Source organism: Silurus meridionalis, chromosome 5 (assembly GCF_014805685.1).
Source record: "Silurus meridionalis isolate SWU-2019-XX chromosome 5, ASM1480568v1, whole genome shotgun sequence".
Classification (NCBI taxonomy): domain Eukaryota; kingdom Metazoa; phylum Chordata; class Actinopteri; order Siluriformes; family Siluridae; genus Silurus; species Silurus meridionalis.
Genome location: NC_060888.1, coordinates 12,499,984 through 12,526,601, shown reverse-complemented (window position 1 = coordinate 12,526,601; position 26,618 = coordinate 12,499,984). Strand labels below are relative to the sequence as shown.

General features: G+C 42.1%; 1 protein-coding gene across 1 annotated transcript in view; it reads left to right on the top strand.

The window, feature by feature from the left end:
- Window positions 1-25,703, top strand: part of pcdh19 (protocadherin 19) — a 156,144-nt gene extending 130,441 nt beyond the window's left edge. The window contains exon 5 of the mRNA XM_046849298.1: window positions 25,229-25,703. Within this exon, the coding sequence (XP_046705254.1) occupies window positions 25,229-25,371 (143 nt within the window). The 3' untranslated portion in view covers window positions 25,372-25,703. The remainder of the gene's footprint in view (window positions 1-25,228) is intronic.
- The last annotated feature ends 915 nt before the right edge of the window (window positions 25,704-26,618 follow it).

Below are 26,618 nucleotides of genomic sequence, written 5' to 3'. Positions count from 1 at the left end.
CACGAAAGGGCATCGAGGTTCAGGAAGAAGTGGTGCAACACAAAACCTCCTACGAAGCTTTACGTTCAAGTGCGGACAGGGGATAAACCCGACCCTTAGGTAGCTCAGCTTCCGGTACCAGCTCGATCGCCCAGTCACATGGCTAATAAAGAGGGAGACGTGTGGCAGCCTGTGCGTTGAATATTCCACAGGGACCTGAGGGACCACTCGACCTGAGTGGGGTCGGGCGCTTCCTCCACACGTGTAGCTGCTACTGTGGCCGTGTTGAATCGGCGTGTGGGGAAATTAGTGCAGCACCGTTTCTTACATTGTGGGCTCCACTCCAGAATGTCGCACGGGTCCCAGGAGCATCAAGGTGCGTGTTTCGTGAGCCAGGGCCTCCCCAAGATGACGTCTACCGTAGTGTCCTCCAAGACCATGAACCTTTTTTCCGTCCTTGTATAGTTTGGATTGCTAATTTATGGTAACCTTTCTCCCAGAGAAGCTGGAGCCTGTGGAGGCAGCCCTGGGAGATGAAGTCGCCCGCTGAGCCGGAATTAACTAGGGCAGACACAGTAAGAGAAAGAGTGGGTGTAGAAAGCATTACGGCCACCTTAGATAGCGATGAGATATCGGTAGGAATAGCGATGAGACATCGGTAGAAAACTCCACTGTACTCACCGCTGGTCGGGGAGGCCGAGTCGGGCATTCGGAGATGCGACGGTCTGGTCACTATAGGCAGGTCCCCGCTGTTCTACAGCGGTTCCTCTCCCGCCTAAAGAGCCTATGTGACCCCAACTGCATTGGTTCCGGCTCGGGAGCCGGTGGTGGTGTAAAGGTGGAGGTGTTTTTCACCTCAGAAGGATGACAGGCGGCGAGACGTTGTGAGATCCCAATGGATCGCTGGATCAGTGGCTCTAAACCCAAAGTGTCATCTTGGATAGCCATCGCATATCTGACTTCTGGGTTTAATCCCAGGCGATAGACACTCAAGAGTGCAACCTCATTCCAGCCACTAGTGGCCGCTAAGGTGCGGAAAACGGAGGCTGTAATTTGCAATGCTGTCGGATCCTTGGCATAAGCTGAGCAGCTGATCCGGCGTTGAGAGCACTTCGGTGGCAATGCTGAAAACGATTCGTGAATTGCGTGTACGAGTTAATCGATGGACTCGCTGCACTCCAGAGAGGTTGCGCCTCTATGTTTAGTCTCACCTGGAGCAGGAAGCCATGACACTTGGCTGCGTCAACCGAAAACTAAGCCGGAAGGGCCATCTGGCTTCCTGGAGGGAGGGTTTGCTGCTGTGCTAGCGGCGGCTAGAGCGAAGAGAGTTTGGAGAGCGGCGGTAAACTCATGGCGTGCCTGCCTGCGGATTCATTGGAGGTATTGCAAATGTTCTTTCTTTCCTTGGTGGTAGTTTGAAGGGCCGTTATTCTGTCAATTAGTATGTCGGAGAGGCGCTCCATACGGGCGGGGCGCCGAGACCAGGCGAAGCAGGTATGTTAATGTACCTCTGTTTTAATGCTGTCTTTTATTTTAAGGCTTGATGTCAAAGTTGATATAAAATTATCTTCTCTTTATTTTCCTATCAAGGGTGCATTTTATATACCAGAATATAACATTGTATTAACATAAGGTATACCTTAAATACTGGTCCCGGTATATTAATGTACCTCTGTTTTAATGCTGTCTTTTCTTTTCATGTTTAATATCAAAATAATCCCAAAATATATTTCCCAAACAAGGGTGTACTTTATCTGATCATGAAATGTACCATACTGTCTTAACCTCTTAGGCTTTCTTGTTGTGTGAGCACAACAAATAGCACAGTGTTCTCATGTGTTACTGTTTAGCAATAGATTAAATAAAAAGGGAGAAGAGTAACCATGACTAACTATCCCATGACTAAGTCTCAATCAGCGATTTCAGATCACTGTTTTTCAAAGAAAAACATATAACGAATGTATTTACTAAATTTGTGTAAGCAGTACACAACAACAACATGCATAAAAAAAAACACACTACTTAAATTATTATTGTAATAACGAGTCACAAACACATTCACTGCTGCTAATCCCGGTTTATTAGGAAAGATAAGGGTCCAGTAAACAACATGCTGTAAAGCATTTCTGCACAAACCAAACAATATTGTTGTAATTTAGATGTTTATTCCTTTGTTTATGTCACAGAACTTTGGCTGGTGTTTGTGTTTATATATTTCCGAATAACTTTTACATAAAAAAACGACAACTTGGTGGTAAAAACCAAATATGGCTGGTAGAATATAATGTTCCAAAATGGTTGAGACCACAAAAAAAAAAACTAACTGGACTTTGTTTAAAAAAAAAACCTAAGAAAACAAGGAAAAAATGGACAATCAAAAAAGTTGTAAGTATCAACAGAGAAATGGAAATCTACATCTGTAAGTTACAATATATCTCCCTTCATAGTTTTATACGATTTTATTATTTATTTTGTATGATTTATTGTGTAACGCGGTCCTACTAGTGTGTAGCACTCTTCTAACCAACTCTAGGTCACTGCATAAAACACTTGTGGAACCACGCCAACCACTGGGGATTCTTGTGGACCAGAATCAGAAGATAAGGAGCAAAAGTAAGCAATAAGTATAATAGTGTAATCTAGTAATAGTCTCTAATCAATTAATCACAGAGAATAAAGTAGAATAAAGAACATAGTCATTCAATAGGGCAAAGACTGTAGTATATTGTTTTGATTGATTATTTTTACTCCTCAAAACTCTTTTAAGTGTGTAATGAAATAACTGTGGATTGAATAATAAAACTCAAAATAACAAAAGGGTATAAAAATTCAAAAACCCAAATCAAGGTTCAGATTCAGAATAAAAATAAACAAAACAGTAAAATAATAATACATTTCACACACTGAATTTCAAAATTAGTGTTTCAGTTTTTGCGTTCAACTTAGTCTTAATGTCCAGTTGAGTTTAAGTTCGATGTCTCAATTTCAAGTTTAAAGATGTAAAGCAATGTTCATCAAAAAGTGAAAGGAAAAATTAAATCCAGGAGAGAGAAAAAAAAAACAAATGTTTGATCCACTGAAGGTCCAGGTAGAAAAAAACTTGAGAAAAATCAAAAATCAAAGCAAAAATAGTTTGATCCTACCAGTTCGGCAGACTTCACGCTCTTTTCTCTGTTTCCAGGTACGAAATGATGGAATGGCTCACCCGTCCCGACCAGAATACGAATATTCAGCAAGGACAGGATTCAGGAACAATTCTCACAAAGAAAAAAAAAAAAGAAAAGAAGAAAAAAAACAGCCTTGTAACAACAAAGCCAAATTGAAACATTAATGTCATTGTCCAAATAAATCATTTAAATTTAAATCAAACTCTCTGTCTCAATCATTTACACATACATGAGAACATACATGCTAATTCACCATGTGCTTAGTCCAACACTAAGGCCTATGCACAGTGTGAGCAAGCTAGCACCGCATGGTGCATATCTCACGTTAAGAAATTATCTCTGTCTAACACCTTAAAACACCTTAAAACAAAGTGTCTTCTTTCCAAAAATATTTAAATTGTGTATGTAGCACATTTTTATCAGGAACAGTTAACATAGCGAACCAGACATAGTCTCAGAAAAATGTTTGTAGGAATCTAATTTTTTATGATATCTTCACTCAATTTAAAAAATGAACTCAGAAGACATGTGGCTTTAACCCTGTTGCGCGGCGGATATGGAGGCGGAAGCCGGAATAGAAGCACACTTCTTTATTTAAACAGAGGCAGAGCCAACAAAAAATACCCGTGATAATCCGGCAAAAGGCAGTCCAGTAATAATATCCACGGTGCGTAATGGAGGAAGCACGGTGCGGAGGCAGCGATGGAGAAGCGTTGGTAGTCCGAGGTGCGCTGGGGAGGGTAAACGCAGCCGTGGAGAGAGCGAGGAGTCCGGGAGGAGAAGGTATGTAGCGGGAGAAACATACACACTAATGCAAACCACCATGAACCTACAATAACAGACAGGGAGTGTGGGTGAATGTGTGGTTTTTTTATAGGAGCTGGGGAGAAGTGAGTGAAACAAGTCACAGGTGTTCCCCATGAAGCCCGATCGCGAGAGGCTCCGTGCGGGCGGGGCACGCACGGAAGAAGGAGCAAAGTGCTTTGGGGAAACCCGAAGTTTGACAGCCGCCGAAGGAGGCGTGGCAGGGGAATTCCCCCCCCCCCAAAGAAGCGGCACCTGACGCCCCAAACCCCCAGCACACCCGGTGGGCCAGGGCACTCGGAGGAGGGCCTCACCAATCTCCCAGGGTCGAAGGGGACCCAGCTGGAACCGTCACGGAGCCAGGAACAGCCAGGAAGGGCCTGAGGCGAAGAGACCACCCCTGCAGGGTCCCGAAACGGAGCACAGCCCAACTTGGAGACCAGGAGCGAGGCGAAGTCCCCGGCACGGGGACCTGGAGTGGGAGGAGCTCCAGAGCGAGACGTCGCCGTGGGAGGAGCTCTGTGATGTGACTTTGTCGTCCGAGTGCTTGTGGGGCAAGCCATCACCTTTTGGGAGACTGTGGGGCAAGCCGTCGCCTTCCCTTTCGCAGTCTCGGAGGTGAGTTGAGTGCTCTGGGATCCCATTAGGTTAAGAGGTGCTATCGGGGATGTGCTGGAGCAGAACCGGGCTCTCCTTGGGATGCTGGAGCGGAACCGAGCTCTCCTTGGGACGCTGGAGCGGAACCGAGCTCGCCTGGAGACGCTGGAGCGGAACCGAGCTCGCCTGGAGACCCTGGAGCGGAACCGAGCTCGCCTGGAGACCCTGGAGCGGAGGGGAGCTCGCCTGGAGACCCTGGAGCGGAGGGGAGCTCTCCTGGAGGTCCTGGAGCGGAGAGGAGCTCGCCTGGAGGTCCTGGGATGAAGCCAAGCTTTTTTCAGGACTCTGGAGCGAAGCGGAGCTCTCGGGGACTCTCTGGTAGACTGATTAAAGTTTTCATTTACTTTTGCCGGCTTTTATTATTTGTTTTGTGGCCATTTTTGAATAAGTGAATGTTACTGATATTTTTCATTTAAAACTGAACTTGATTTTGAAGGTTATTTACACTATATTTTATTTGACATCCAATTTTAGTAAACTGTTATTGTTGTTTAAATTGTGTTGTGTTGTGTCTATATTTACGATATAGAATTGTATTTCATTTTCTTGGCGGTTGGTTAATACATTTATTTATAAATAGAACCCATACTCAAAGTAAAGACATTGATTAGGTTTAATATTTTCAGTTTTTTATTTAAAAGAACTTGGGTTAGCCACCCCATTATAGCCAGTAACGCTAGGGGTGCTACACAACCATAGACCACCCGGACTTTCTACCTCTCTTGTTTCTTGTGCTTCCATGCTTCTGGCTACGATTCTAAGGAAGCACTCAGTTAAGTTTACCATTTGCTCCAGTCACCTCTCTCATGTGTGTATGTTGAGACAATAAAAGACATTCTGCTTTACTCCCAGTTTCTGATGCCTGGTCTATCCGTGACACATGGGTTTGGCAACTATGGGATCTAGAGTTTTTAGCTACGCTGCCCTGTACCAGTGGAACCTACTTTCTCTTGATATCCGCAACAGCAACTTGTTCTCTTTTTTCAAATCTTGTTTAAAAATACATCTTTTCACTACTCGATTCAGTTTGGGTTCTCTCCTCTCCGCTTCGATGGAGTGTGTCCCACTCTGGTGGGACCCAAGAAGGCTCTGTCTGGTCCTGGAAGAAGAATTACTCACTTTCTTAAGGAAGGAGGCCATTGAGGTGGTCCCTCCTTTAGTCGGAGAGTCCGGGTTCTACAGCAGGAACTTTGGTTCCAAAAAAGAATGGGGAGTTGCATCTGATTCTAGATCTGTGCTCGTTGAACCGTTTGCTATTGAGGCTCAGGTTTAAGATGCTTACCTTCAAGAAGGTCATGTCTCAGATCAGCTCCGATGACTTGTTTGTCACGATAAATGGCACATACTTCCACATAACCAACCTTCCAGCTCACAAGAGGTTTCTGAGGTTTGCTTTCGAGGGGGGAGCTTACCAATATCGGGTCCTCCCGTTCAGCCCTGCGCTCTGAACTTGCACCTTCACGAAGTGCAAGAATGCATATTTGACCCTGCTGAGACTCCAGGGCATCCGCACTGAACTATATCGATGACTGGTTATATTAGCTCGATCAGAGCTTCTGGCAGTCCGACATTGAGATGTTGTTTTCACCTGAATGACGGAGCTGGGGTTAAGATTAAACAACAAGAAGAGTGTGCTTTCTCCAGTGGACCCCTGCACATTAGACTCCTCCAGTAGTGGTGCCTTCCCCAATATCACGCTGCTCCGAGGAGTTCTGGAAGAAGTTCACCCGGATGAAGTCCATCTCTTCCTGGTGACCCCTCAGTGGCTGGGCCAGACCATGGTTCGCAGCCCTCGTCAAGGAACCTTCTTGGGAAATTTTGCCCAGGAGGCACCTTGGTTCACCCCAGCCCAGTCTTATGGAGGCTGTGGCAGTTTTCAGCAGCTGGTCTCTCTACTAAGGTAGTGGACACCATCCTCCAATCCAGAGCTCCCTCTACAAGGGGGTTGTATGTCGCTAAATGGCACCTGTTCTCTGCGTGGTGGGATCATCACCAATTGGATCCAGTTAACTGCCTGGTTGGTTCAGTGCTGGAGTTCCTGCAGGAACAGTTTGCCTCAAGGTTGTCTCCATCGGCCCTAAAAGGTTTTGTCTATGCTACACTATGTGACACATTTCCTGCCTGCCACTCAGAGGCTAAGGCCCGGGATGCGACCCCGAGTGCCTGTGTGGGACTTGGCCATCGTGCTTGAGGCTCTGTCAAAAACCCCCTTTGAGCCATTGGCCGAGCTGGCCCTTAGGCTTCTTTCTACTGTTGTTTTCTGGAAAGAGCCTTGTGCTCCTTTTGGTTGCTGTAAGGTGCTCTATAAATAAAATTTGATTAGATTTGATTTCTGGTTGTGACATTACGTCTTTCTATTGGCCGGATTCAGAGCGTGGACAACATGGAAGCGTTCCCAAAGCGTTGCAATTCACCATCTGGTTCCCTCAGGGAACTAGGATTACATATGTAGCCTAGTGAGGTTCTCAGTCACTAGTGATAATTTTAATTGTGAGAAGTATACATGAGGTTAGCTCTCTGATGGAGAAGAGCCTAACATTAGAGGAGCCACATCCAGGATATAAAGAGGGTTAGTGAGTAGGTGAGCAGGGCAAGGAAAAGTCTGGATGTCTTAGGTTAAGTTAGCAATCCCGTTTGCAGCAGAGCGATTCGGCAGCATACACTAAAAAGCATTACTGTGACACTTTACTGTCTGGGTGGTCTAGTAAGTGCATAAATAAGCTTTAGTTAGATCAGAATGAAATAGTAATAGATATCACAAGATCTAGAATTTATATATTATATATACCACTCCCTGTAGACCACTCTCTACAGCTGGAAAAGGTTCCACATCAACAGCCTAAAGATCCATGAAGTCACTGAGCAAATCAAGAACTGGGAATGGATTTGGACTGTAATTAATGTATTCAGTACCAAAGGTTGCATGAAAAGTTTTGGTTGCATGAACAGCACACCTCAGCAATGATGGAACTGCAATTAATGGACATTCAGTGGCACCCAGATAAGGATGTTTCCCTTTTCCCTGGTTCCTCTCGAGGTTTCTTTTTATGACAATGAGTTTTTCCTTGTCCCAATCGCCACCGGCTGGCTCATTAGGGATAAACTAAACTTATTTTAAACAAATTGCTCTTACATCACATAGAGGTGTGTTTGGTGTCACTGTACTGTTGAAAAACATTTGGTCCAATGCTTATAAGGGCAAACCAGATGGGATGTCATGTCATTGTAAAATTATGTGGTAGACAATTTGGATATGTATGCTTTTAATCACCAGTAAAGCACCCCCAGACTATTCAGCAAGTCTCTTCTTCTCCTTGTTCTTTGGAAGTAATGGTTCATTTGCCGCAATTCAACCATTAAGTTCTGACTGTACATACATACTTTTAATTGAGTAAAATAATTTTCAGTTATGGCATATGGCCAAAGTGCTAGGTTAGTGCAGATAATAAAATGATAATGCCACATTGATAGGAATATAAGTACACCTGCTCGTTTAAACAATCAGACAATCCGTCAATCATCTGGCATCAGGGTAATGCATAAATTCATGCAGATACTTAACTGTTATAATGAATAATTAATTCATGGCCACATCAAGATAATTAATGGTCACATAAAATAAGTATAGGTCCTAGATTAAGGATGGTGGAAAAAACATTAAGTGAGTTGCAGTTCTGTGGACAAAATATATATTGCTAAAATAATTTATAGAACACTGTGAAAACACATAAGATCTCAAAGGGAATAAAAATCATGCTGGATACCTATACTGATTTAGACTGGGTAATGTGTTTGGAACAAAAGAATTCCACATCATTTGGTGGAGATGAAAAGTATTAACCTACATTGGGCTGAATTCAGACACCCCGGAAATCAAAGAAAAAAAAATTATGCAACAGGCTAGTTGATTGTGCAAAAATTTCATTGCAGCAACTCAAAATGGTACTCAGTAGTTTGTATGGCCCCGACATGCTTGTCAGCATATCTGACAAAATCGGGGCATGCTCTTAATGAGACAAGAGATGGTATCATAGTGTATCTTCTCCTATTTCTTGATTAGGGCATCAATAAGCTCATGGACAGTCCAAAGTCCAACCTTGTGGTTGGTTGGCTCTGGTGGACCAAACAATGTTCCAGATGTGTTTGGATTTAGGCCTGCTAAAGGATGTCAGGCCATAGGCCACCCTTATGAAGTCTGTTTCTGATCGTTTGGTTAAAAAAATTCACACTAGTGGCCTTTTGTAGGGGTCTGGCAGAGCTTGTCCTGTTCCTCCTTGCACAAAGGAGCAGATACCAGTCCTGATGATGGGTTAGAGACCATGCCCAGCTCTCCTAGAGTAACCATCTGTCTCCTTTAAAATCCCCCATGCTCTTGAGGCTGTCCTAGATGACTCATGAAAAATAAGGAGGGAAAAAATGTCCTCCACCTGTAAACCAATTATTGTTTTTTGGGGTATCTCACTGTTGCCCCTCTAATGCACCTGTTGTTCATTTAATTAAGACCAAAGCAGCTCAAAATGATTAACAACCTCATTTGCTACTTAATTGACCAGATCAATATCACAAACATTTAATTGACTTGATTTAATTGATTTAATTGACTTGATACACTTTTTGATCAGAGGATCAAAAAGTGTTCTTTTCATTTAAAAAAAAAAGTTTTTATAGAATATAAATTGAAAGTTTATCTATTTTAGAAATTCAATACAAAAAGTAAAACTAGTATATTATATAGATTTATCACAGACTGATTTTTTTTTATGTTTATTTCTTTTTATTTTGATGATTGGTCCCTATCTACGTCGTAAGTTTCGGGTCTACCTGTACAGTGCCCTGCACAATTATTGGCACCTCTGGTTAAGATGTGCTCTTAAGCATCTAAAAAATGTTTTTTTATTGCATAAGCACAATCTCACATTGAAAATGGAAAAAAAAAATTCTAACCTTTAACTGAAGTGAAATAAAAAAAAAAATGCTTCAGAACGCATCATAGAGTAGTCATTCTTCTCGACTTATGACCTGATGGACTTACAACCTTTTTTTCTGTCCCTATCTACGTTGTGTTTTTGGGGTCTACCTGTAGTATGTATATACTAGATGCTATGCTGTTAGGTTTTTAAAAAAATTTGTTTTTTTATTGCAGAAGCATAATCTCACATTTTAAAAAAAAATTAACCTTTAACTTAAGTGAAATAAAAAAATATAATTTTTTTTTTTTTTTTAAGTCACCTGTTCCACAATTATTGGCACCCTCAAGAATTCTTATAAAATAAATGTAATTAAAGCATTTTTTTTAATTTTTACTGTAGTCTTTTAAGTTGATCAGAGTATCTAGAAACGATTTAATATAACTAATGTGGGCTAGGGATTTTTAGTATACCACCAGGACCACATTTAACGGGTTTAACTTTTTATAAGTTTATTCAATGTCTGTTTTTCCACTGTATGTGCACAGATTTGTATTTGTTCTAAATAAAAAAAAAAAAAAAACACAAGGATCAAAAACAAAAAATGAAAACACAAAAATATCACTCACAGTGTAATGATTTTGAGAAAACACTACACATTTAAATCTCGTAGTTCACGGTGGGGAATTTATACAATAACTTGTGAACTTAATTTGTCAGTACACAAACTACCACCCAATTTGCACCAAAAAATAAAAAATAAAACAAAATATAAAGATTACTGGGGCAGAAAAATGCACATATACTTCAGAACAATAACCCTTAATACCCAAAATACGGCAGTGGGAATACTCTACAAAAAAATAGACAAAACAACATGAGTATAAAATATTACCCACTAACTGCAACTAAAAAGTAAGAAAAGTATATCACTTACAGGATGATGAGCTTCCAGACAACCATCCACACTCACTTCACAAAAGTTGCAATTCCCATCATTATGTTGTACACTGTGCAAACAGTTACATACATTTCAAATCACATGAACTAATTAACAAGATTTAGTGCATATTTTGGATAACATCCTAAATTAGTGGCCTACACCGCATGGTGTGACTTAAGATGGAAATAAACATTGCACAAAATGAAATGAAACAACTATTTTAAATGAAACTATAAAATGCACATCTCCCTTTAGTATTTTAAAGAATGTTGTCAAGAAACATTACATTTACCTTAGGATTGCATTTTAAACATTGCAACTTTCCCGAGAGTGCATCTCTCTCGCTCTGCTTGCTGAGCACGTGTCAAAAACGTTTATTTACAAGAGCGCATGTGCACTTCATCTGCACCACACAGACATACACACACCCGAATACTGCCCCTATCGCCAGCTTTAGGAATTACAGGTGTATACATGCAAAACAACTTAAATGCCATTTTCCACCCGGTTACATCCTCCCCTGCAATTAAGTCAGCGTCCGCGATGACTCACTCACCCACAAGTTTAAGGCCTTCTCAAACAGAGCAGTGCCAATACTGGCCAGCACCTGAGACATCATCTCCGTACTTACACTTACCGCACGGCAAGCAGATCTTGGTGTATGAAAAGGATTTGTGTGAACACCAGCAGTTGCTCGCTTACTTCTACGCACAGCAGGAACTGGTACCTCTCTCTTTGCTGCGTCACACATTTCCCCGACATCTAACTTCTGAGACGGTGCATGCCCATCTGTGGCCTCTGGAGTCAGGACTACAATATCAGGTTCTACAGAGTCTCTCCCAGCTTCTATGGAGATTTGAATCTGGCCACCTTCAGAGCTGACACTTTCAGACTCCGAAAAAACTAGTGCCTCTGAGTCCATTATATTGTCTGTGCCCAATCTCACACAGGGCTGCACAACCTCCTCTACAACCACAAAACCTGGTTTAGAAGCTTCATTATGATCCACGCGGCCTGGCTGCGTACCCGTCTGCGCACCAGGCTCAAGCCTTTTACCCCTAGGCCTAGGAGTAGGCACAGCACCTGGACGCAACTCCGACTGGTGGACCCTTTTGGCTGGCCCTCCCTCCAGTGGCTCAACAGTGTAAGTTGTGCCCACTATTTCCACTACTTGGTACACGATCGGGCTCCAGGCATCTTGAATTTTGTTCCTGCCTGGAGGCCGTTGACGCAGATACACCAACTCACCCACACTGACCTGGGGACAAAACATCTTTTCATTCAGACGAGTCACTCTTTCCCGAGCTTTCTCCTCTGAATACTCCCTAGCCTTCTCATGGGCAAATCTCAGTCTCTCTTGATGAACAGACAACCAGTCTTGCTTTCCCTCCATGACCTCCTCACTAACCAACAATGCATCAATTTGCAGATATGGCTGTACCCCGAAAAGTAAGTAGTAAGGGGAGAACCCTGTAGTTGAGTGCGGAGTAATGTTATACACATGGACTAACTCCGGCAAGTACTCCGGCCAACGGCGTTTCTTCTCGGACGGCAACGTACGTAATAGATTATGAAGTGTGCGGTTGTACCGTTCACATTGAGCATTTCCTTATGGCCGATACGGGGTCGTATGAGTCTTCTTCACCCCATAAAGCCTGCACAGCTCTGCGATTACCTCACTCTCAAATGTTCTACCCTGATCGGAGTGCAACCTCTCAGGAACACCGTACTTCATGAACCACTCTCGTAGCAAGATTTTTGCTGTGGTATCTGCCTTTTGGTCTTTTGTAGGAAATGCTTGTGTGAACTTTGTAAAAACATCGGTAACAACCAAAACATTTTCATGCCCATCCGAAGCTGGCTCTAGAAGCGTAAAGTCTACTGCGATCACTTCCAATTGTCTGGAAGCCAGAAATGCTCTCATTGGGGCACAGACTTTGGGCTGAGGCATCTTGGTCAGAATACAACGCTGGCACTTCTTTATCCATTCCTCCACATCCTCATGCATACCAGACCAAAAACACCTCTGTTTCAACAACCCCAGTGTCCGTTCAATGCCCTGGTGCCCCAAATCATCATGCACACTCTGCAACACTCGTTCCTTCAAACAACTTGACAACAACATTTGCCAACAGCCTTTTTCATTTGGGTTGTCTACAACTCGATATAACAACCCATTCCTCTCTCTTATAAGGCTCCACTGCTTCAGGAGACACTTCACTGGCCTGGATAAAGACTTTCTTTCCAGGTGAACTGGCCTCTTTTCTTTGTCCCAAAACTCTCTGAAACCCTGTATAACCGGGTCATTCTTTTGAAACTCAGCTAGCTGCTCTTTAGTGTAACCAGGAAGAGTATGAGTGTTCCCTTGGAGGCTGGTGACAGCCTCTTCACCGGCCTCTAATGCACGGATCTGCCTTAACCTGCCGCACTCTAGCCCTTTCAAAGCGAGCTCGGTGTCCAAAGCTGTCCCTCGACTAATTACACTACAGATTGCTACACACTGATCCCAGTCAGCATCAGGATCAGGGCCAGGCTCCCCCCTGCAAACTCCTGCCTGGAAAGAGCATCAGCTGCAGCATTATTCTTTCCTGGCCTGTACTTCACCTCAAAGTTAAACACAGAGAGCTGTGCCACCCATCTCTGCTCAATCGCTCCTAACTTAGCAGTCTGCAAGTGACATAACGGATTATTGTCCGTTATCACCTCGAACCACGACCCAAGTAGGTAGCCACAAAACTTTTCGACCACAGCCCACTTAAGGGCCAGTAGCTCGAGCTTCATGCTGCTGTAATTGCGATCGTTCCGCTCAGCATTGCGTAACCTCCTGCTCGCATATGCAATGACTCTCTTCTTGTCACCTTGCTTCTGATAAAGGATGGCTCCTTTATCAGAGGCGCCATTCTGACTAGCATCGGTTTTAAGAATGAAAGGACATGTGAAGTCTGCAAAACCAAGCACAGGTGCTGTTGTCAGTTTCGTCTTCAAATTATTAAATGCCTGCTCACACTCATTAGACCACAGAGTACTAAAGTAGCGACTGCCCTTTGCATACCTGCCCTCACGCAAGCAAGCATTTACCAAGTCATGTAAAGGTCCAGCTATTCTCAAGAAGCCTTCAATAAACTTTCGATAATAGCTGCAAAACCCGAGAAATGATCTTAGCTCTTTTACAGTTTCTGGGGTCTTCCAGTTACTGACTGCAGCAACCTTGTCTGGGTCAGGAGAAATCCCCTGCGCTGACACCTGGTGACCAAGGAAACGTACAGAGTCTTGGAGGAAACGGCACTTTGTCAACTTGACCTTTAAACCGGTTTCCACCAACCGCTTCAGTACCACCTCTAATCTCTCCAGGTGTTCCTCAAATGTCTGTGAAAACAGCAAGATGTCATCTAAGTACACGATCAACACCTGAAAAATTTGATCGCTCATAACTGCCTGCATAAGCCGTTGAAAGGTTGAAGGCCCATTGCAGACTCCAAACGGCATCCTCCGGTATTCAAATAAACCAAAGGGCGTGGTAAATGCCGTCTTAGCCCTATCTCTGTCACTCACAGCAATCTGATGTTACCCTGACGCCAAGTCCACAATTGAGAAAAACTGAGCTCCCCTGAGGGCATCGAAGCTCTCGTCAATTCTGGGTAATGGAAATGCGTCACGCCTTGTCTTGGCGTTGAGCTTCCGGTAATCTACACATAACCTTAGCGAACCATCAGTTTTGCACACCAGCACCACAGGAGCTATTCACAGGTAAAACAGTTCACACGTTGAGTCACACACACGCCCCCGAACAGTGGCATAAAACAATGCCAGAGAATTTACCTTCTGATCCGAAGAAGATTGCGATTCCTACGAGGAGCGTTTGCATTCTGAAGAGCGAGGACTTTCCAGCAAGTTGCTACGATGAGTAAGTTATTTAGTCTTACATTCTGATCATATAAAACTCATATTGTTTGTAGACATCTCTGCCTAGCTTTCGTCAGCATTGCCTTTTAATGTTACAACAGATATCCGCCAATATCTGTTCATTTGTAACATTAACTGTTTGTAATTGTATGCCCTAAATATTGTTGACGTTATATAAAGTTATATTTTAGCCTCAGTTCAGTTTTGGTTAGTGCCACTTATCATCCTGAAAGGCTGTTATGTAGTGTTAGCTAGCAGAGATGTTCCGGAATGCTGAGGTGTAAATGCTATATGTACAATGCATGATAACAAATATATATTGTTCAAGTGTATTCATCAAAAATACTGAAAAATATATTGTTTGGTTATTTTTAGGAGTGTGGCTGCATCACCCCTGCCTTCACTGGAAACTCACACCAGGCCACGCAGGTGTCGCTCCATTTTGAGTTCAACCCAGAATCATCCTGAGTAAGTACATATTTTATATTTTCCTAAATTATATTTAGTTTGAATCATTATTGCATTGTATGACATATGCAAACAATTTTATCAATGACAATATTATTTGCTCAGCTGTAAATGGTGATGGTGTAAATGTCTGAGATGCATTATGGTCTATGGCCCATCAACAAACATTTATCTGTCCTATTGCCCATCAACAAATAGGCCTATAGGCTGTACAATGCATGCTAACAAATATATTTTGTTCAAGTGTATTCATCATCCTAAAATATATTGTTTGGTTATTTTTAGGAGTGTGGCTGCATCACCCCTGCCTTCACTGGAAACTCGCACCAGGCCACGCAGGCGTTGCTACATTTTGAGTTTGACCGAGAATCATCCTGAGTAAGTACATATTTTGTATTTTCTTAAATTATATTTAGTTTGAATCATTATTGCATTGTATGACCTATGCAAACAACTTTACCAATGACACAATTAGTGATGTTCGTGTGTGTGTTTCATAAACAGATGTGATCAAGCACCTGCTCCAAAAAGGGCAAAGGCAGCACACACAGTCCACCATGTCATGGAAGGATCAAACAGATAACGACACAGTTCCACAGACTCTGCGATTCCTGCCCGCACGTGAACCTGGACCTCAACTGAGGTCTTCTGACTCTCATTCTCCATTTAGTCTATTTATAATGTTTTTCCCGGACAGTGTTGTGTCAACTTTGTGCCACAACACAAATGTTCAAGCTGCCAAGTCAATAGCCAAGGAACGCAAATACAAATGGAGCGATGTAACCGTGAGTGAGATGTATCACTACATTGGGCTCTTATTTTACATGGCAATGGTAAAGTTGCCCTCCATCATAGACTACTGGTGACAGAGCAGAATTTTCACAGTTCCTTTTCCAGCAACAATTATGTCAAGGGACAGATACAGGAACATTTCGTGGAATGTACATATGAGTCACCCAGATGCAGACAAAGAAAACGACAGAAAGAGGGGCACATCTGAACATGACCATCTGTTCAGAGTGAAACCGCTTATGGACACAATCCGTAAGACATGCAAAGCAATTTATCATCCTAGAAGACATTTAGCCGTGGATGAGAGGATGGTAGCATGCAAAGCTAACACTTGGAGGACACAGTACATGAAGGCCAAGCCAACTAAGTGGGTGTTCAAGTTGTTTGTTCTTGCCGATTCCTCAAATGGATACACTATTATTATATAATGCATAGTATTGTAGCCCTACAGGCTAGGATTTGCAGAACCCTACTGTAATGTATTGTGTTTTTGTTGCACTCTTTATTTTTTATACATACTGTACTGTATTGTTTTATTGTTACACAATTCCCCTTTTAATGCTGTCCTTGCTAATGTGTATTTTTAATAAACACAAAGGTAACACATTCCTTGTTGTAGTACTGTACTTCTCACTGTGATCCTGGCTCAGTGATCCACAGCTCATTATGTAATCGACAGCTCATTATGCGACCCATTGTCTACGAAGCTGTCAGTCACAGGATGTCGCATATGGCCTTTCAAAGTAGAAAGTGTTTTTTAAATTTTAAATCAAAGTATTGTTTAAGGTGAATGAGCAGGCAGGATGATTTTCACATGATTAAAAATAAAAAACCTACATTAGAAGCTCTGTTCTCAAAAAGTCTTGGGGAAACATGTTTACTATAGGTTTTGTGGCCTTATTTCAGTGAGTTTTTTTTTTTGCTTTTTCAAAAACCACGCATAAACCTTATTTTGTCAAAAATACAAACAAACACACATAAGTTGTTTACATATTACTGTAGCCCAGTTTGTGCTGAATACAGTGTAATAAGCCTTTTGTCAATAATATATTTTAAAAGCAACTAAAAAGAACCAAATGTAAGAGCACATCAAAATCTCTCAAGTGGTCAAAAACACCCTCAGACTCCAGAGGGTTAACTCTGGACTTGCACAGCACAGTGCACTTTATACCACACCATACTTCAGATGGTCTCTTTAAGGACAATCAAATCAACCACCTTAAATTTTTACTAATATAAATGTTTACTGTCATAAGCATCCTGTATATACACTTTTTTCTCATATATATCTTCATATATTTTATATAGTTTATACCCTTTTTTTATCTGCCTTCTTTTTTTCTTGGTTTATTTTTTTTCCTCTCCATTCCATTCCCTCATGCCAGACCATCGTATAAAGCATTTCACTGCATGTCGTACTCTGTATGTATGTGTATGTGATAAATAAAATTTGATTTGATTTGATTCTGATATTTCTCTCTTCCCATCCCCCCATAGAGAGAGAAAGAAAGAAAGAAAGAAAGAAAGAAAGAAAGAAAGAAAGAAAGAAAGAAAGAAAGAAATAGAGGTGTAAGATATCCTTGATCACTAGTCCTAGATCAGGTTGACCCAGAACACTCAGTTCTTGTCTATATCCTCTCTTTATACACTTACACTGTGAGAAAAGCCAAACTGTTGCCTTTTGGTATGGCTAATCCATGTTTTGTTGCTTCTGCTAAACGAATAACATGACCAGATGTGAAGTTATTATCGTTAACAGTTTTTATGTTCTCACAGTATGGTAATATGTATCTTGTTGCCATTAGTAGTTATAATAATTCTGCTGTATGCTTCTAGAATAACCTTTTTGTATGTTTCTGTTGACCATACCCTGGACTATCCTTTTTTGTGGCATGTGTTACTTTACTCGTACACACACAGTGGTTCCTGTATTTCTGTTTTAGGCTTATCTTTTGCAGGCTCAACATAACCTTGTGGAGTCGTCTCTCCTAACTTTCTCTTCTGTTAACACACACACACACACACACACACACACACACACACACACCTGGCAGCCCACCCCTTTTCTCTCCATCTCTTTGGAAGTATATCTATATGTGTGAGACAATAAACTTTGGAACTTCTCTCTGAAAGCTGACTCGTGTGTTTCATTGAGACTTCCCCGTATACGTAGGAGAGCAGAGATCGAGACGGAAATGCTGAATTAAGGGGTATCCTGTCCAGGGGACAGAAGGCAATCCTGCCCAAGCGGCAGAGGATAAAACATTCCTTACAAGATGGGAGGGGGGGTCCCCTCTCTTTCTTTCCTTCTTTCTTTCTTTCTTTCTTTCTTTCTTTCTTTTCTTTCTTTCTTTCTTTCTTTCTTTCTCTCTCTCTCTCTCTCTCTGCTGAGTTAAACATGCTCCTGAGTGACCAGTGTTCTTGTCCTTCTCCTCTCCTGTCCTCTCCTCTCCTCTGCCCACTTTGTCCCCATGCCTTGCCTATGGATGGGGTTTTCTTCAGTTGAAGGCCAATCTGTGCAGCTGGGGAAGTTTTTACATCAATGGCCTGGGGATCCATGAATTTACAGAGCAACAAAGGAGTTTTGAGGATGGATTTGGACTGTACTTAATGTCAACAGTGCTACAATGGCTCAGGACTACAGGATTGCATTTGATTGCATTTGATAACCTATCGCTGCACACCTCAACAACAATGAACTGTAATAAATGGACATTTGGTGCTACCCAGATGAGGATGGGTTCCCTCTTGAGTCTGGTTCCTTTTAAGGTTCTTCCTTATGGCATTTCAGGGAGTTTTTCCTTGCCACATTCGCCTTGCCACTCGATACAGCCCTACAACAGGCAACTCATACAATTTCGATTTTCCTAGCTATGGGTAGAAGGGCAGACTTCACAACACCAATCAGGTGGACAACATACAGTGAGGAAAATAAGTATTTGAACACCCTGCTATTTTGCAATTCTCCCACTTAAAAATCATGGAGGGGTCTGAAATTGTCATCGTAGGTGCATGTCCACTGTGAGAGACATAATCTAAAAAAAAAAAAAACCCAGAAATCACAATATATGATTTTTAAATTCAAGTCAAGTCAAGATGGTTCGAGGCTGGGTCTTCCAACATGACAATGACCCGAAGCACACAGCCAGGATAACCAAGGAGTGGCTCTGTAAGAAGCATATCAAGGTTCTGGCGTGGCCTAGCCAGTCTCCAGACCTAAACCCAATAGAGAATCTTTGGAGGGAGCTCAAACTCCGTATTTCTCAGCAACAGGCCAGAAACCTGACTGATCTAGAGAAGATCTGTGTGGAGGAGTGGGCCAAAATCCCTCCTGCAGTGTGTGCAAACCTGGTCAAAAACTACAGGAAACATTTGACCTCTGTAATTGCAAACAAAGGCTACTGTACCAAATATTAACATTGACTTTCTCAGGTGTTCAAATACTTATTTGCAGCTGTATCATACAAATAAATAGTAAAAAAAAATCATACATTGTGATTTCTGGATTTTTTTTTTTTTAGATTATGTCTCTCACAGTGGACATGCACCTACGATGACAATTTCAGTCTAGTTTGGGCTGGATTAAAGCAGTTCAGACAAATTGGGGCGCATGCTTGAAATATGCAGTGTGACCGTGGCAACTGTGTATCTCACAACATAGATTTTTAGGAGTTGGACCCTAACTACCTGCCATTTTCTAGCACATACTATTGCAGTCTGTACATTTTAACCATTGTAAGAACAATTTTGCCCCTTCTGGATTAATTCTTCTATCTGATCTGCATTACTTTTTATGCCTCATGTTGTGTTCTTGAATTTTTCCCTTTGATTCTTTCTAAGTCTTCTCTATTTATGTCTTGTTCAGTGACATTCACGGATCCTGTTTCAAACTCTTCTGACATTCTATTTAATGTTTTAGTAATAATGTTTTTAACATTAAACATTATATGCTTTTTTTATCCCTTCAACCTTACTGTCTCCTTTCTTGTTAAGCTTATTTTTATGATTATTGACAATATTACTGATGCTTTTAAGGTTACTAATATGGTGATTGAGGTGGCTTCTGATTATTTTTCAGTCTGCCTGTCTTCTGACACCCTTTTTTTTATATCTAATACCCTGCTGTTCCTATTTTCCCTTGATTGGATTTCTAGCTCTGTTCCTATTAGCTTCTCTACTACTTGAATCTTCCTGTTCAGCAGTTTCTACTACACGATTTATGCTATCCATCCTGCTAGCTCTCTTCTGACTCTTCGGGGTCTGGTTTGCCTGCCTTGCACATAGAAGCAGTGCTACTTCATGCCTCATTTCATTCAGAACTATTTCGTTATAATTCTGGTCTCCACTGTACTTCTTAGAATAGTTTGAGGGACCTAGACCTCCTCTGATGATGTACCAGATTGGTCATTCGACGAATCATGCAGTCACAGGGGACTGTCCTGCTGGTGATCTAGGCTGTTCCTCTGGTAATTGCTCTGTGGGTGGTTCTTCTGCTGATGGTTTCTCACCTGAGTCTGTGCCAGCATGAGCATCTGATGTTGGGACTTAAGGTTGTTCTAGCAGTGGTTTTAAGTTCACCCACATGCCCCACAATTGGGTTTCATGCTTGTGTGCAGTGGGTGAAGTGATACCTTATACTTTTACTGCTGTAGATGTGGTCAGTATTACCTTAAGCGCCCCTGTCCTTCTTATATCGTTCCACTTCCTGTTGAATGCTTTGAATGCTCACCCAATTTAATTTGGTCTCTGCGCAGATTTTAGCCAAGCTTGCACCCTATTGGTGTTGTGAAGTTCTTTCTGGTGTTTTTAGGAGTACATGTTTTTATGAGTATATATGCAACAGGACAGTGTGCTAGTGTGTGTTCAATTATTTAGCCTAAAAATGGTGCCCACCATGCCCTTCTAATTCTTTTTTTGCACATCCCAACCAATCAAGGACCACACCTGATGGTCATTGAAAATAAAAATCATTAGATTTAAACAGGGCCCTTACTGGAAAATATTGGGCACTTCTAGTCTAAACCATGCACAGTCCTAATCAAAGTGGTTAACAATGACGGAGCTACAAAATATCAAGGCTTTACCATTGTCCGGTTCTATTTATATATACAATTTATATACAGTGGTACCTTGAGGTACAAGTTTAATTTGTTCCGTGGTCGAGCTGGGAACCGCAATTTGCTCACACATCAAATGTACAGTGGTACTACTTTATATATTGTAACTAGTCATACACTTTCTCTAAATCCACAAACACACAATGCAACTACTTCTGACCTTCTCTATACTTATCCATCAACATTCTCAAAGCAAATAATGCACCTTTGTTGCTCTTTGCCAGCATAAAACCATCCTGTTGCTCACAGATGGTTACCTCTTCTCTCAGCCTGGCTTCCACTACTCTTTCCCATAGCTTCATAGTGTGACTTATCAACTTAATTCCCCTGTAGTTACTGCAGGTCTGCACATCTCTCTTGTTCTTAAAGATCGGTACCTTTACCTGCTGCCACATCTCCTTGAACTCCTGCCTACTTTTCTCATCGCTCTTTCCCAATTCTGTTTTGCCAACCTCTTTCTTCTTATGCTCTCCTCGCTTCTTTCTATTTCCAGATGTCACACAAAGTACCTTATTAGCTGTCTCCCTTATCAGTTCTACAGTAGTTGCTCAATCATCCAGCACCTCTTCACCACCACCGAGCCCCTGTATAACCTCTTCCCTGCATCTCACACTACAGTCTTCCTCTTTGAGTTTCCACCATCTTTTCTTTTTTTACTCTTCACTCCCCCCCTCTTCTTCTTCACCTCCAAAAACATCCTACAGAGCACCACCCGATGCTGTCTAGCTACACTGTCCCCTGCCAACAACACCTTACAGTCTCCAATCTCCTTCAGGTTGCATCTCCTACATAGAACATAGTCCACCTGTGTGCACCTTCCTCCACTCTTATACGTCACCCTATGATCTTCGTTCTTCTTAAATGACTGAGGCAGATTTTAACACCTTACAGTCTCCAATCTCCTTCAGGTTGCATCTCCTACATAGAACATAGTCCACCTGTGTGCACCTTCCTCCACTCTTATACGTCACCCTATGATCCTCGTTCTTCTTAAAATAAGTGTTCACCACTGTTATTTCCATCCTTTAAGCAAAATCAAACACCATCTGCCCTTCCACATTCCTCTCCTTAAAGACATACCTACCCGTACCTCCTCATCCCCTCTGTTGCCTTCACCTACATGCCCATTGAAATATGCCCTTTCGTTCCTAGGTACACCTTCTCCCACTTCATCTAACTCACTCCAGAATTTTTCCTTCTCCTCCATCTCACAACCCACTTGTGGAGCATAAGCACTGATGACATTTATGCTGCCATAGCGAGTCTTGCCGGAGTCCAAACTGCACAGTGACATTAACTTTCGTACACCAATAGTTACACTTAATAATCCATATCCTTCTCTTCCCGTCACTCTCTCTCTCTCTCTCTCTCTCTCTCTCTCTCTCTCTTCGGTCGAGTTAAACATGCTCCTGAGGCTCCAGTGACCACTGTTCCTGCCCCTCTCCCCTCCTTGGATCTTCACACTTCTGTGCAGCTCGGGACGGTCTCTTAATTCCGGAGTAGAACGGGTGCTTTGAGGACGGATTGGACTGTAGTTGGTGTCGGCGGTCTGCTGCACTGACTCGGGAGTGCAGTTTGCTTCTGATCATCATCACTGTACCCCACAACATTGTATATCTGCTTCAAATGGACATTTGGTGCAACCCAGATGAGGATGGGTTCCCTCTTGAGTCTGGTTCCTCTCAAGGTTTCTTCCTTATGCCATCTCGGGGAGTTTTTCCTTGCCACAGTTGCTCATCAGGGACAAACATACTTACAAAGAACATATTTATGTTTAATCACCACATTATCTGTGTAAAGCTGCTTTGAGACAATGTTCATTGTTAAAAGCACTATACAAATAAAAATGAATTGAATTGAATTGAATTGAATTGAATTGAATTTATCATCACCCCTTCAACTTCTAGCTTCATGTTCATCACCCTATCAGAAACTCGCTTCACCTCCACTACACTCTTACTGTACTCTTCCTTCATAATTACCCCTACACCATTTTTCTTTCAATCCACACTATGAAAGAACAGTTTAAACCCACCTCCAATGCTCCTGGCCTTACTCCATTTTCACTTGGTCGCCTGAACACACAACATGTCTACCTTTCTCCTCTCCATTATATCAGCTAACTATCTCCTGTTACCAGTCATAGTACCAACATTTAAAGTACCAACCCTAACCTCCACTCTCCTACACTTTTTCCTGCCATCTCTGTAGACGTCTTCCTCCTCTCCTTCTCCTCCTTCGGCCAACAGTAGCCCAATTTTTACCAGTACTCTGTTGGCTAACAATACCTATGGCGGTTGTTGGTAACCCGGGCCTCGACCGATCCGGTATGAATTTCTCTTTCGTGATCCGCATATTTGATTTGGCACGTTTTACACTGGATTTACACCTTCCTAACGCAACCCTCCCCATTTATCCTGATTTGGGACAGGCACTAAGAGTGCACTGGCTTGTGCAACCCTAATGGCTGGGTTATTTAGTGTCCAAATATTAATATATTAAAATATTTAGTGTCCAAAAGTTGGTCTAGTCAGTCAATTACATTCATTATTATTTATAGACCCCCAGGCTCTGATTTTCTTTTTGATTTTCCTCCTGATTTTTCAATATTCATTTTGATAATCAGGAAGACGCACCAGTTGTGTCCATTCTAGATTCAGTTGGAATTAATCAAAATGTTATAGGACTCACTCATAGTGGTGGACACACTCTTGATTTGTTATTAATATTTGGATAAAAAAATTTTTAGTCCTAATTCCACAGTCTGAAGCTATTTCAGACCAGTACCTCATCTCTTTTAAAATCTGCCTCAGTCATTGCATTAGTACCTCACCATGTTAACATGTTAAGCGTACATTCATGTCAGAGATTTATCAGTAATCTTCCAGAAATTACGATATTAATTAGATCTCCATCTGACCCTGCAGAGCTCGACTGGGCCACTGAATACCTACAATCAACGTTCCGTTACACTCTAGATGATATAGCTCCCCTTAAGACCAAATTGATCAGGGAGAAAAAATAATCACTCAGAAATTAGAACGTAAATTGAAAGTATTACAAATAGCATGGAAGGAGAGCCTCCTAAATTATAGAAAATCTCTTAGTGCTGCTAGATCATCATATTTCTCCACCCTCATAAAAAAAATAACAAGCATATTCCCAGATTTTTATTTAGCACCGTAGCAAAATAAACAGGAAAAAAAGCACTGCACTAACACGCACACCATCAATAGGTAGTAATGATTTCATGAACTTTTTAATAATAAAGTTGAAAACATCAGACAAGAAATCCAGACAATTAATATAAACCCAAACTATTTTACAAATAACCCTGTAGACAGCAGTGTAATTATAACAGACAATCAATTACAAAGATTTACTCCTATTCAAGAGAATGATTTAATTTAATTAATTTCCTCATCAAAATCATCAACCTGCATTCTCAATCCCTTGCCTACAAGTTTCTTCATACAGATAATTCCAGAGGTAATTGAACCTGTTTTAAAATTGATAAACTCTTCCATTAGCACTGGTTATGTACCTAAATCCTTCGAACTAGCAGTCGTCAACCCCCTAAATAGGAAACCTGACCTTGACCCATGTCAACTGTCCAACTACAGGCCAAAATCAAACCTCCCCTTTATATCCAAAATTTTAGAAAAGGTTGTAGCGCAGCAGTTATGCTCAGATCTACTAAGGAATAAAATTTTTGAAATGTATCAGTCAGGATTTCGGCCTCATCATAGCACAGAGACGGCGCTAGTTAAGGTGGTAAATTACCTGTTATTGGCCTCTTGTCTCTTTACTTGTTTTGCTCAAACTTAGTGCAGCTTTTGACACCAAAGATAATACTGTACTGTTTGCTAGACTTGAGAATGTTGTTGGAATAAAGGGAACAGCTCTCTACTGGCTTAGGTCTTATTTGACTGATCGCTATCAGTTTGTTGATGTAAATGTTGAGTTCTCCACACACGCAACTAGTACTGGGACTCGCTGTTTCCGGTGACGTAGCTTCCTGTGTTTGACTTGTTTGCCACGAGTTCCGTGTTTGTATTTCTCTCTTCGTTTTCAAACAAACTTTACTATTTACTTATCCTTTTTTTCCTCTTTTAATAATCCTAAATTGTTTTTGTCTTCCTGACTTGTGCCTGTAATTAGTTAACTCGACTTTCACTAGTGTTAACTATATTCATTGCCTCTTACTCTATCATATCTCTGTATCTTAGCTCTGTTCGTGAATATAAGCACTATGCCGGCTGTGTGTCTGCCTTTGAGCACAGGTGAGGACTCATTCGAGTTGCAAACAGTGGAGTTGGAGATGAAGGCTTTGGAGAAACAGATTTGCGAGCTGCATGCAAAGCATGCCCAGCTGTGAGAGCGAAAAGCGGCGCTGGAAACATCCTGGGCAGACGCGCACTCGTCCCAGGTAAATTCCTGGGTTGAATGTAACGCTCCCAGCTCCACAACTCCTTGTGTTTCTCTGCCCAGGCCCAGCACATCTACAATGTGGCCTGCCCAGGTATCGCTCACTCCAGCAGCGGTGCACCACGGACCCTGGATGCTGCAGCAACGGAAGCCGCAAGCCAAGCCCCGGTCAAGGACGTCTCCCCCGCCACCACCACCGGCCTTAGAGATCTCGGCCGAGAATTGCTTCGCCCCTCTCCACGAGACGGAACACGATAACGTGATTCTTGGAGATTCCATCGTCCGGCATGTCCGCGCTACCAGAGCCAAAGGTAAGGTGCACACTCGCTGTTTTCCTGGTGCTCGTGTTCTCGATGTCGCTGCGCAGGTACCAGCAATCCTGAACGAGAACTTCGGAGCGGTTGTTCTCCATGCTGGAACGAACGACACCAGGCTGAGGCAAACGGAGATCTTAAAGAGGGATTTCAGGATCCTGGTGGAGACAGTACGCAGCACATCGCCCACAACGAGGATCATAGTGTCAGGACCTCTTCCCACTTACCAGCGAGGGGCTGAGAAGTTTAGTAGACTTTTAGCTCTAAATGAATGGTTACAGTCATGGTGTCGAGAACATAAACTTCTCTTTATTAATAACTGGAACTGTTTCTGGGAGCGTCCTAGGTTCTTCCGCCCTGATGGCCTGCACCCCAGCAGAGTTGGAGCAGCAGTGCTATCAGATAACATCTCTAGGATACTTCACACCATCTGACTGGTAAGACATCAGGAAATCTTCAACTATGAGAACACGCATACAACAGACCAAATAGTTACAAGTTCACACACAGCCCAGTTTATAGAAACCGTATCTATTCCTCGTAGAGTAAAACCAAGAATTAAATACACAAGATCCAGAAATAATCTTATTGCAGTTAAAACTGAAAAATGCCAGATAAGCAAACACAACAAAGTTCTAAGTTTGGTCTTTTATACATTAGATCACTTGCACCCAAAGCACTGATTGTAAATGAGATAATCACAGATAATAATCGTGATGCACTCTGTCTCACTGAGTGCTGGATTAAACCAGATGATTATATGGGTCTAAACGAGTCTACACCGTCAGGATATGTTTATAAGAATGAGCCTCGTCAGACTGCTTGTGGGGGGGCGGAATGTAGCAACCATTTATAGTGCCTCTCTTAATGTTAGTCAGAGATTAGGATTCAGCTTTAAATCATTTGAAGTGCTCGTTCTTAAAATTGTACTTTCAGACATACATAGAAAACTCGCTCTGGTCAACCCCAGGGCCCTACGCTGATTTTTTTCAAGAGTTCGCTTGTTTTCTTTCAGACCTCTTGATCAATTTTGATAAAGTGCTGCTTGTAGGAGATTTTAATATTCATGTAGATGATGCAAACGATGCCCTAGGATTATCATTTGTCGACTTATTAAACTCTTTTGGGGTTAAACAAAA